The following is a 12,913-nucleotide window of genomic DNA, read 5'->3' as shown; positions in this document are numbered from 1 at the left end:
TGCGCATAAATGATGAAATCAATTTCTAGAGAAATCTATTAACCTATATAATCCTTTTAGCACACACATAGGAAAATGGGTTATTAAGGTTCCATCATCACTGAATTTCCCAAACCATCCATGTGAGCAGTAAAGAATTAATCACACCATTTAAAAATAGTTACTTAGAATTACACACTCACATGTCCCTTTTGTATGTAAAGCATCAGCCTCATTGAACTTATGTGATAAGAGGGGAAGAGAGACAGCAGAAGGATGTCCAGAGAGAACACTCATGGCCAACAGCCATTGCTGTGTTAAGCATTTGAAAACTCTGATTCTCCTGATCAATCCCAACTAGGCATTTAGAAGTCAACAGCAGCAGTCCACCAAACGGGAGGACGCTGTATGGATTTTAAGACAGTCTTATACACTCAAGTTGAAGAATGCCTTACCCCTTTCATACCATGCCCGACAGAAAAGGTACAAAACTACAGCCTTGGGGCAAAGTGTATTTACTTTATGAGGGCGTCCAAACATAACGCGTTTTTTTAAGGTTTCATTCTGGAACTTTCTCATCTACGCTAGGTAATGATGGGGTTATTTGGTTTATTAAGAAATGAACCAAATTTATTTATACCACATAGCTTCCGTTAATGTTGGTTAAGTCACTGCTCCAGTCATGAGCTCCAAGGAGGGAAGTGAAATGCCAGTGAAACAAAAAATAAAGGACTGCTGTGCTTATTGAGTTAGTTCTTTAAAAGTATATTTATGATTCTGCCTGGATTGTCAAGCTTCTGAGTCATTTTCCTCCTTTCCCATTTTACATTTCTGCTATTTGGCATCACTATATAAAAATAAACATGGGCTTTGAAGGGAAGCATACAAGCCCAGCCAGCCCAGAGGTGTTGGGAACCCCATCCCTAGAGAGCTTATTATAAAATACACCAATCATAGTAAGGTGGCTTGAGGCAGTCCTACCTGACCTAGTTTCTATGGTCTAGGTTTTAAACCAAACACTCAGTTATGAGTAGGGGACAATAGAGAAACCCTGATTCAATCCCCTAAAGATTGCTAGAGAAATGTGGAAGTAACTAGCAGTCTCTATCTAGCAGGTAGGGGAAAAATCTCATCAGAGAGTTCAAAAGATAAACAAAATATTACTCCTCCTAGCCTTAAGAAATTAAACAAAGCCTTGGATGCTCAGATACCACATTCTTTACGCCACATCTCATCTGTCCCAAGAAGAGAAACTCTGGAACTGTGATAACGTTCACCTTCCACTCACCATGAGCACCATGGACATGTATGACTTTTGACCAGAAGGTCTTGCACATACTATAAATAAAAATAAAAATTGAAATTCAGTGTCCAGGAGAATGATCACTCTGAGTAGATAAGACAGTTGCAGGCAGGGGAAACAACTGACACCTGCCCACCTTGTTCCTCCCCAGCTCCCTTCCAAGCAGCAGGGTGGATGGCGGAAACACAGCTTCCCCAACTCTACACTAAGCATTAAGAGTACATTTTTTACTCTCCTAAAACTGGCCACAGTCACCTGTGTGATGCAGACTACCACCTGGAACACTCAGCTCTCCTAAACCCACTGCACGGATGGCCAAAGGCAAGCAATGAGGACCTAAGGAAAGCTGAAAGAGTTACCCAAAAGCCTAAACACTATTTATTCCACCAAAAGCTTTCTTTGTAAAAACACAAGCTTAAGACCTGGAATGAAGTGGCATCCATGGGAAGTTAAAGGAGATTTTCAAAGATACCCTCCAGTATTAGGCAGATTCACTTAACTCATATTTACTGAGCACCTGCCATGGGCAAAGCATTAGCTGTACCTGTTGAGGGTTAAGATGGATATTTTATCATTTTTCAAATCAAACTTCCCTGTTCCCAAAAACAGCCTAAGGTTATTTCCAACAATGAAGAAGAAAGCCCTGCCCTTGTGGTGCTGATCTTCTTATTCTGGAATTGCCCGTGTAGAACCATGCTTTCTACTTTCCTTCCTGACCCATTTAGTGAGCCTGGGAAATCACTCCCAGAGACACCTCCCCATTCCAAAGACCCACAGCACAGGGGTAGTGCCAGGAGGAGGCCCTTCTTACCACATTTCTGCTGAGCTCAGGGGATTCCTGAAATTCATTTGGAAATGAGAGGGGTCAAAAACGAAGCACATGCAAACCTCAAGACAAGCACCCTAAGAAGCTTTCTTGGAAAAAAGCAGTCACGCAGCAAGTGAGCACCAGCCAGTTCCCCCACATCCTCACATCCTCGCCTGTTCTGAACCCACCATTTCACAAGATCACACAGTGAAGGTGCAAACCCACACCTGATTCTAAATTAGAGAAAAGGGAAGAGAAAGAATCAGAGGGGAGACTAAGACTGAGGCCAAGAGAGACTTAGTGATACAGACAGAGATAGAGACTGATACAGAGTGACAGCGATGGAGAAAGAGACTGACAGAGACAGAAAGAGAGACTGAGACTGAGAGACAGAGTGAAAAGGGTGGGGGCATGGCAGCTGGTAGAGATCTAGAGGCCTGTGAAGGGAGGGGGAGAAGGGGAGAAACAGAAACAAATATGGGAGGGGGCCATGAGGTATGGGAAGAGCAGAGTGGGGGTCCAGGAGGAGAGGAGGTGAGGGGTGAGGTTGGGTGGTGGAAGGAATAAAGGATTGGGAGAGGAGGGTGTCCCAAGGTGGGGAGGGGAGAAGAGAGGCCAAGAGAGAATGAACAACATAAAAAAGACATCAGCAAAAGCCTTCTGACATCACCTGTGGTTCCTTCTGCTCCCCATTGCACCCCCTGCCGCCACAGGACATCCTTAGCAAGGTCATCACCCAGCTTGTGTGTGCACAAAACCCCTCCAAGGAAGCTGCTCGGGGCAGGGGAGGCATTAGCACCTCACTCCCCAACTACTCTCTCCTAGGAATCTCCACACAGACGCAGATGTTCAACTGGGTCTTTCGGGTCCTCCCTGGATGCAGTGACAGAATTTTAGGAGCAGTCTCCATATCAGTTCTCACCTGTCCAAATGGTGCTTCTTGCTGGAACGCAGGGGCTTCTGGATGCAAAGGTAATGGGGGTGACTCTGATTAGCACTGCCGGGGAGAAAGGCTTTGAGGGGAAGTTTAGCACCCCCCAGAGTGCCAAAGATGGTGGATGAGTGTGGTGTGAAGCCCCAGGCCTGACTGGTCTAACTAGATGGTCTGAGCCCTGGAACAGTTGAAGACCCATCAACAGGAAAAACTCTTTGAGTTGATACTGATCATACGACTGTTTCTCCAGCCTTTTCATGGGAGGATCAACCGGCTGACCCCTGTTAGGAGGCCCTGCTTCTTGAGTCACTTTGGGAAAGAAGGTGGAGATTCACATTTCACCTAACTGAATCGTCTCCATTGTTTGAGGCTCAACTCAAAATTTATTTCTTTCAAGCAACTTCTTGAAAGAAGTTACAATTTTCACGGAATCTTTTTTCCTATGCATCTAGTTCAATTCATACTGTCTACAGCTCCAATTTAATAATGACCATGGTCATATCTTTCTAAAAGCATTTTACATGTTACAATTATCCACCCAGCTCGACTGTAACAACTTCCAAGGCATCAGGGCTTCATGGAAAGAGCCTGGGCTTTGAAATGAAATAGCTCTGGATCTGGAAAGCCAGTTTGTATCAAAGTTAGGCATACTTAACTTCACAAAAGCTTAGTTTCCCCATCTGGAGGGAGGGAAAATGATAGGAGCTCCGTGGAGCAAGGCCCCATCCGTCTAGCAGCTCCGATCCCGGGAGCTCTAGCCACGCTCTGGTCCTTCCACCCAGACTCCTGTAGAGCCAATGGTGGCCCAAAGCCCTTGGGCACCTAGCGAAGCAAAGACAGGAAGTGTCTTACAGCTTTCAACCCCACAGCAGATATCTTCGACCTCACTTTTTGTAACAGGTAAAATTAGTGGCAAATGTGTAATGATGTTATCCACTTCATCATCTCAGAAACTGGAGCTGCCCTGATTCCCATTTTGTTCTTGCCCCAATTTTCTCTTACTTGTTAGTCTCCTTTCCCTTCATCAATGGGCTCACGTGAGAGGGACACACCAATTTTCTAAGACTCCGTGTAGAAAACTGTCATTTTCATGTCCCCTGTTGGGAAGCCTTCTTATACATCCACTGGAGTTGAAATAAAATATAAACACAACTCCCAAGTGAACTGTTTCATTATCTAAATTCCCACCACCCCTATGTATTTCATTTCAAATAATGAGTATTTCTTGCATTCATAAATATATTTTTTAAAAGATTGCCTTTTTATCCTTAATAAAATGATCACAGTAAGTTTTTTTCCATAGCACAGTTTAATAGCTGCTTAGTCTTTGATTACACAGAGACATCTCAATTTGCCCACTAATACACTGTTGAGTTTTTTCACTTGTTCTATATGCATGTGTGCACATACATAAGGGGTCTTCAAAGAGTTCATGGAAAGATTCATATTATCTTTTACTCTACTTTTCCACAAACGTTTTGAAGTAACCTTGCATATTTTTCACTATTTTAAATGGCTACCGTTACACATACAACTTTGTGCACACCCATTAATTATTTACGTAGCATAAAACTAACAGTGGCATTGATTACCTGAAAGATTATAGTTCGTGGTGCGTATCACCTTATGTAACTCCAGAAAGGTTCCACCACTTTACATGACCCAGTGGGCATGAGCGTTTCCAGTTTTATGACCTTGTAAACACTCTTTTGTTGTTGCTGTTAGTGGTGGTGGTGGTGGTACTAGTTTGTTTTGCTTTTAACTTCTGCGGAAAACTTCTGGTCCCCGCTGTTAGGATCTCATCAACACCAAGGAAAAAAGGACTAAAATCTTAATTATCATACTCAACCAAAGAGAGGACAAGAGAACAAGCCTCCTGGGCCATCTGTGTATAATACCTCCTAAAAGCAGGGATCTCAGCCAGACTTCAGTGCCTGGCTGTTGGAAAAACAGAATAGCTTGGTCAGGGCCCTTGCCTCGGGTCCAGTTGGGTGTGGTTTTAGCACATCCTTTGTAAGCAAATTGTGCGTGCGTGCATGTGTGTGTGTGTGTGTGTGGAGTTAGTGCACATGTGCACCAATGTATCTTTTTAGTTTTGTTGTTTTTCTTGTGTTCTTCAGAAAGAGAGAGAGGAGTTTTAGTGATGCATCCTCCCTGCGCGGCCATGCTTTCCAACCTATGGCTCCAAGGACCTTTTGGCTGGTTACTGAGCTCACAGACCTGCGTGTAAGGGGTCTGGTGGCCCAGCCTAGCATGTGAAGGGTTTGTGACCCAGTCTGTGAATGGGCTTGAGGGGTCTGTGAGCTCCAGACCCAGCCCTAGCTCGGCAACTGGCCCAGTCAGTACAGGATTACTGGCAGGTAAAAGAGCCCGACAACTAGCGTGGTCGTGTAGCTAGACAATTGGCGTCACGAACAGGAGTAAGAGTGCTAAAATTGGCAATGTCGACAGGATTCCAGACATTAGCCGTGGCTCCACAATACAGGGATACCAACATTGGCTTAGCAGTAGCCCCACACTGGCCCAAGGCCTCTGAACACAGATACAAACACAAATCTTCAATCACTGCAAATCAGGATCTAGCCCAATGCCAGGCCATAGGACCTGCTTCAATGCACATTTGCTGAGTGAATGAAAAGATGTCTGTTCATTATATTTATGGCTTCTTCAAAATATAAGGAAAATAATTACAATTAGGGCAGTTCCTGGAATTAGGAAAGTCTATTACAAAAAACACAATCATCTGCACAAAAACAATGCCTAGTCCTATTTTTCTAATGAGTTGGCTTTTCCAAACCTGAGTTTTTCCCTACCAATAAACAAAGGAAAGACATTTTCAGTGATCCACATATGAGAAAGAAAGGGCTTCCTGCATTATGCTAATATCAACTACAGAACAGAAATCTAATGCAAGATGCATCAAAGGACAGAATCTCTGGAGAGTGGATCCAGCTGGCATGTTGATGCCATATAGCTTAGAGCCCATGCCAGCATTTCCATTACAAAAATCCTATAATCCATAGCCATGGCAAATTGAATAAATAGCCAAAAATTAAATTGTTGCCCTTCTCTTATTCCAAAAAATAATTCTTTTTTTTTTTTTTTTAAAAGATGACCGGTAAGGGGATCTTAACCCTTGACTTGGTGCTATCAGCACCACGCTCACCCAGTGAGCTAACCGGCCATCTGTATATAGGATCCGAACCCGTGGCCTTGGTGTTATCAGCACCGCACTCTCCCGAGTGAGCCACGGGCCGGCCCTCCAAAAAATAATTTTAAAATTAAATTGTACATATAGATATGAGGGAGTTTTGTCACTGGTAATGTTAATCACTTTAGAATTTACAAAGGACTCCCTACAGCCCCAAACCATTCTTCTGCCCTTATGTAAATTTCTGTATTTTTCATTGTGCTGTTGTTGTTATGTTTTGTTTGTTTACTTCATTTAAAAAAAAAAATCTCTTTGTTGCTGTTGTTGTTATTATTATTGTTTTTTAGGGGAAAAAATTCCAAGAGTCTTCGGCTCATAAATATTAATGTTAAAAAAGATGCTGAAAATAATCTAGTCCATACCCCCTAATTTTAAAAATAAAGATACTGTGCCTCAGAGAATTTGTAAATGGCAGAGCTCAAGACTATGGAAATAATGACTTAATTTCATCTCCTCTCAAACCCCATTAGGGCTTTGCTTTTGTATTATTTATATACAACTGCCTCTATTATTAGAAGAATATAAAAGCGTGAAATATACTGGTCATTTGTTCTTAGGGAGAATAATTTTATAGTGTCAATTGTGTTAGGTAAAGTCTTATAGAAACCTAAAGCTAGCATTTTTCATAGATTTAGATAATGTCATTTAGATATTAGAAGACAACACAATACAATCTTGGAAGCGAAAGGGATTTTAAGTATTTTCCAGTGCAATCACTTTTATATATGAGGTGACCAAAGATCACAGAGGTTGTGACATATAAGGTCACCCAATTAGTGGGGCAGAGCCACAGTATTTCCTATCTCCTTGCTCAAGGGTCCTTCCATTATATCAAGCTGACTTTTCTGTATCATAGTCTGATACAGTATCTGATGTTTTAACTTATAAAAATCTTCAGTGTTATAAAATATCAATTAATGACCCTCTCAGTTTCGAAGGCTGTGCACTATGACCCTCCTATTTTTTCAGTCCCCTTCCATAGTTCAAGGGTAACCTTTTCTCTCAAAGTCTGCCAGTCCATTGTCTTCAAAAGGTATAACAAAAATAAAGCAGACCTAGTCCCTTATGGTAAAAGATGAGTTAATTACTGAGCAGCCAAAGAATGTGGGGACACAGGCACCCCTGTCACTAATGATCGGGGCACTTGCTCTTACTCCTTGCTGCCTCTGACCACCTGTCAAGACTCTTTTGGCCACAGGCTACACTGACTGAGGACTGGCTCATCCATTTGAAGGCTGAAATCCTCAAACTAAAGCCTCCTTGAAACACATCCCTTTGGTGATACAGTGTTAGCATTTTCCTCTGCCACTATCTGTGAAACTTCAATTAAGCTATGTCCTCTGTGAGCCTGAATTTGCTCATCAATAAAATGGCAAAGTTCTTGCCAGCCCTCTGGAGAGAGCAGAACTCAGGTGGCCTCTTGATACTCCGCACTTGAGTCTCAGGACCCTTCTCCCTCTGTCTCTGCCTGGTGGAACCCGTCAGCCTGCGGGGGCAGAGTCACATTTTACAGTGGGTGGAAGGATGTTTGAGTGAAAAGAATTGCAAGAGCCCCACAAACAACTGGGGAGGCCAGGGAGAGACAGGCAAAAGACAGAAAAAGCAGAGCTGCTCAGGAACAAAGCAGGGAATGTGGGAGGCAGGGCTGACTCATGCCTCATATTAGGTAAAACCCTCTTAAGGCACAGACTCAATTTTAGATTTTATCCTGCCAGGACAAATGTTAGGGAACTTATATAAATCCTAGATAAAATGTAATCAATAATACTTTGCTGCTGCATTATACTGATTTGGGGCAGTTCTGTAACAAAGATTTGCTGCAGCCTACCCAAAGGATGAAGCCCATGGCAAAACTATAAAAACCCCTTCTGTGGGTTGTCCTGGAAGACTTGTCCAAATTATGATCTCTGCCTGTGCAGCAGTGAGGCACACACATAACTATGACACCACCATCTGGAGCTAGATTTATGAACTGTACTTCCTGGCTGTTAGCAAGCTCAACCAGCCATTGTCTAGCTCATCCTGTTGCTTAGATCCCAAAACTGCACAACTCTAGGGGGCACACTTCACCTTTGTGGTCACCATAAATCTGGATACTTATTATGACAATTTTCTGGCAAGTGACAGTACAGTTTTCAAAGAAAGGACAACAAAAGGATCATGTGGGCCAGTGGCAGGGCTGCCCATTCCAAATCCATATAAAAGCACATTATCAGTACACACTGAATTCATATTTATATTACCCATGCTCATAGTAACTAAAGTGTACCCCAGTGGTGATGTCCCTACAGCTCTACTGAAGGTCCCTAGATCTTGCACAATTGTTATCAAGATGACAACCTTAAAAAAATAAAAATACTAATAAAATGTAAGACCCCATATGTAACAAAAGTCCAGCAATGGTCACCTACAGAAATTCTTTTGTTAGTCTAGAAAATCATGAGAATGAAATAACCTCCCTTGCAGGCTCACTGGTGGCTTCCAAAGAGTTCTGGCAAGCTTCAGAATTGAGAATAACCTTCCTGAGGTGGTCACCATTAGCAAAAAGGGGAGACTCAATCCAGAATCCAAAATACTGCTAAAGGCATTGTTCGTGCACATGAGGCAATCTGGATCATTTCAGAAGGCAGGGTGAGGAACTAGATCACCAGTGAGGATAAGAAATGAGTTCCCATCGGCGCCTCATCTAAATAGGTCACATTGAGTGACTCCTTATAGGGATAAAATGTTAATGATTTGTGCTCAGTCTCAAAACTGGACTATACTTTTTGACATTTTTTTTTTAATGTTGGGTTTATTGAGGTACAATTTACATAGTGTAAATTTCACTTCTGGGTTGGAAAAGCTCATACAATCCTGTAACTACCACCATAATCAAGATATAAAAGTTTCATCACCCCCAAAATTCCCGCCATGCCCCTTTATAGTCAACCCCTACCACTAAACTGTGACAGTCACTGATATGATAAAAAGAGACTATACTGTAATGCAAATTTCCACAGTTTAGACTTCCCCTTAAACATTTACCATATTTCACTCATTCTAAGACACACATCCCCACACACCAGATTTGAATACTCTAACATTAGGATGTATTTTATAGTCAATGGCATTTTACATTTATAACTGGTAACAATTTTTTAGAGATACATAAAATAATGTTGTTTCTTATAATCTATGGTACTTTAAAAAAAGTCAATGAAGTTCAATATTAAGTCTTTTATTTCATAATATTCACTGAATACCTACCATGTGCTAAGCATTCTTCTAGGTACTGGAAATAGAAAAGTGAACAATAGGTCCTCAAGGAACTATCGCTTGAGAAAGATAGACAGATAAACAATTACAATATAATGTGATAATGTCTATAGCAGAGGATTATCTACTGACTACAGCTAAATAAAATTATCTCTAGATTGGCCACCCTTCTTTTTCCAGGCAAAATTTTCCTCAAATCATATCCTTCCACATATGCAGAATATAAGAATGAAGGCAAATACCATTCAGCTTCACTCTGCTCATTCCGAGAATGAGTTATTGCCACACCCACTGACATATCGCTTAGGAACAATCCAATTATTTTTTTTCCATAATACATTGCTGTAGTAGGAAAGTCTCATTTTAGCGTTCAACAGCTGCAAGGCTATTATAATAATATCGAAAGAAAAGGCACTGAAAATAACTGCTCGATCTGTGAAAGGCAGATGCCCCAAATCCTTCACAGACATGCTTCAAGGTCCCCAAATTCTTCCCTGCACAACTTTTAAAGGGGAATGTAGAGAAGAAAAGTGCCCTTACCTGGTTCTTGAAAGTTTTCTTCATTTGATACAGTTCTAGACAAGATAAGTATTAATGCTTCTTTAAATTGGTCAAAGTGCACCTAAAAAAAACAAGTAAAAAGAAATTTAAAATCATTTCCACAGCTCTAAGAATGCAAATCCATTTAGTGAGGAACCAGAACTGTTTGTCCCCTCCTGACAGCCCTGAAGGGAGTCATACCCCACTTTTGTTACCTTTTTTCTTCATTTCTCTAAAGCACAGAAGGGAGAATGGGCTGATCATTTTGACACCCCCCCCCCACCATAAACACTAGTATCAATATCGATATTTATTCACCTCTAAGGGGAAAAGCTATATAGTAGAACCCTCTTTATAAACTCAGAAAAATATGTTTTGAACTCTTAGCTCCTTTTATTTTTTTGAACAAGACAAGAAGAGAAAGATGTTAGGTTAGACATTAGGAAAAACTTCCCAAGTAAATGGTCCATTGTGACAGTACCCACAGATGCTTTCATGCTTTCATCTTGTAAGATATTCTGGAAGGGTGTGAGCTATCTTTTGAGGATGACTTGAATATAGTCTTGCTTGAGGCAGTAATATAATATTTATCTCCCAAGGCCCCTATGATTCCATAAACAAGCAAAAATCAATAGCAATCACAAAGGGTAAAAGAATCTTGAGAAGCATTTTCCTGAACTCTTAAAAATACAATTACAAAAACAGAAACAAAATACAATTACCGTGACTGAAGTGGGAAAGAACCTGAGTTTTATTTAAGTAAATGTTCAGTCAGAAATGGGATATTACTTTAGTTAAAAAGGTAAAACAGTTTTCTTTATGGCCAAGTATACTCTTCTATAACATAAATTTATGTGGTCTCACCATGGGACAAGAGGAATAATTCCAGTTTGATACTGTAGAACCTATTTACATAGAACCCCATATATAAATACAAAGTTGGTAAATTTGTAATCTGTGCTGATGTGGGTCTCTTTGGATGTCATTACAAAACATTGCCTAGACATTTAAATATAGGTGACAGATAAAAAATACTTTCAAATTAAATTTGAAAAAGCAGCAAATTTCATAAGTTATCTGAACAATGGAGAAAAAAATCATATAATGTCTTATCTGTGCAAATCGAAGCAAAGGAGAGGAATTGATTGAGATTTATGTCACAAAATTGAATGTGCTTGCAATTGACTACATTCTACCAAAGTATATGTGATTTCTCTACCACATTGGTTTTGATTACTTGAAATTACTTTCCAAAATCATATTTCTTTTAGATTGTATGGACTTTATTTATTTTTTTAAAATTTTAATTGTATATATTTAAGGTTACAACTTGGTGACTTGATATATGTATACATTGTGAAATAATGGCTACAATCAAGCTAATTAACATATCCATCACTCATACAGTGAACACTTTTTTGTGTGTGTGGTAAGAACACTTAGGATCTATCCTCTTACCAAATTTCAAGTTAAATTGTATGGACTTTAAAACATAAAACATAATCTAAGAAGTTGGTGCAGAAGTCTGTCAAGGAAGGCAGGGAAGCTGCTAAAGAGCCATGCGGAACAATCAATGAAAGAGTTAAAAGACTGTAGACAAGTAAGCTGTGCTAATAAGCTAATTAAGGTTTTACAGCTGACAAATTACTGAAAGGCCTGGGGGAGGGAGGAGCAGCCAGGTCCTGCTATTGTCCCAGGGTTAGAGACTGGTTTCAGGCACCGGGGCATCTCAGCTCCAGTTCACATGGGCAAGGCCAGCTTACCAACCAGCCAGTTCATAAACATCACACACCCAAGAGCTCTCCCACTCAGGACCACTTGATGGGCATCTACTAATTCTTACCAGAATCATTCCTTTTTCTCAGGGCCACCGGCAGAGGGGTTAGGAGGACACACTCTGGAGCAGGTGGGTCCAGGTGCTAACCCTGGTTCTGCAGCCCACTTCCTGCCATGAATTGGCTAAATTACTAAACCTCTCCAAGCTTTAGTTTGCTCATCTGTAAAAAATATCTCACAACTGATATTTATAGTTCATTAAGCTAACATTTTTTTTAGCATCTGCTAAGTGCCAGGCACTGTCTAAGGCCCTGGTTATATAGCAGTGAGGACAGTGACAAAAATCCCTGCTATCATGGAGCTCATACTCTCAGGAAATGTCACAGAGCGTCAGGCAGGTACTGTGCTAGGAGCCTTCCATTATTTTGCATGTATTTTATGTTATTTATAATACCACCTCCCTGCATTAGGGAGATAATAACTACTAGGCAGGTAGTTAATACTACTTATAGGTACAGTACTAGGAGTGACTATTCCCACCACTTTTACTGAAACACAGGGCCATATTTTCAAGCAACTGGCCATGGGAGCGACTGAGATTGCCACGTGGGAGTGCTGGGGGTGGCAGCAGGGAGGTCCAGGGCCTGCCTTCTCCCCCAGGATCTGTGGGGTTGCCCAGCATCAGAGAACCTGATCCAGTCTGCTGTGTTTAGGGATTCCAACTCCAGGGTTTCTCCTCTCTCTGAGGATATTGATGGAAGGGACCTGCATGAAACCTAAGTCTCCCCTTGCTGCAGCTTAAGTTGAACAGAAAGAAGCTCCTGTTTCAAAAGGGAGGTATCTATCTTGATAGATCATTTCAGAAGGCAGGGTGAAGAACTAGATCACCTTCAAATCCTTTACACTTACTTGACTCTGCAGGTCTCCCCTGGGTTTTCTAAAGGTATAAGTTTAGATAGAGGCAAGTGGAAAGAACCTTCTGAATTTTGTCCTGACACAGTTCAATTCACTGAGTATTAGCAGGGAAGGTCACCCAGGGGTCTATGTACCTTGGTTTTACTCCCTCTGACAAATGACCAAGTTAGCTGTAATCTAGAATTAATT

The 12,913-nt window shown here is 41.1% G+C and overlaps 1 protein-coding gene across 1 annotated transcript in view; it reads right to left on the bottom strand.

Moving 5' to 3' along the window:
- The window catches only part of NIN (ninein (GSK3B interacting protein)), a 94,142-nt gene that overhangs the window by 65,252 nt on the left and 15,977 nt on the right, over nucleotides 1-12,913 (bottom strand). The window contains exon 3 of the mRNA XM_008571394.1: nucleotides 10,034-10,115. Coding sequence (XP_008569616.1) covers nucleotides 10,034-10,115 — 82 coding nt within the window. The remainder of the gene's footprint in view (nucleotides 1-10,033; nucleotides 10,116-12,913) is intronic.

Source organism: Galeopterus variegatus, unplaced genomic scaffold, assembly GCF_000696425.1.
Source record: "Galeopterus variegatus unplaced genomic scaffold, G_variegatus-3.0.2 Scaffold687, whole genome shotgun sequence".
Classification (NCBI taxonomy): Eukaryota; Metazoa; Chordata; class Mammalia; order Dermoptera; family Cynocephalidae; genus Galeopterus; species Galeopterus variegatus.
This window is presented reverse-complemented; position numbering and strand designations above follow the sequence as displayed.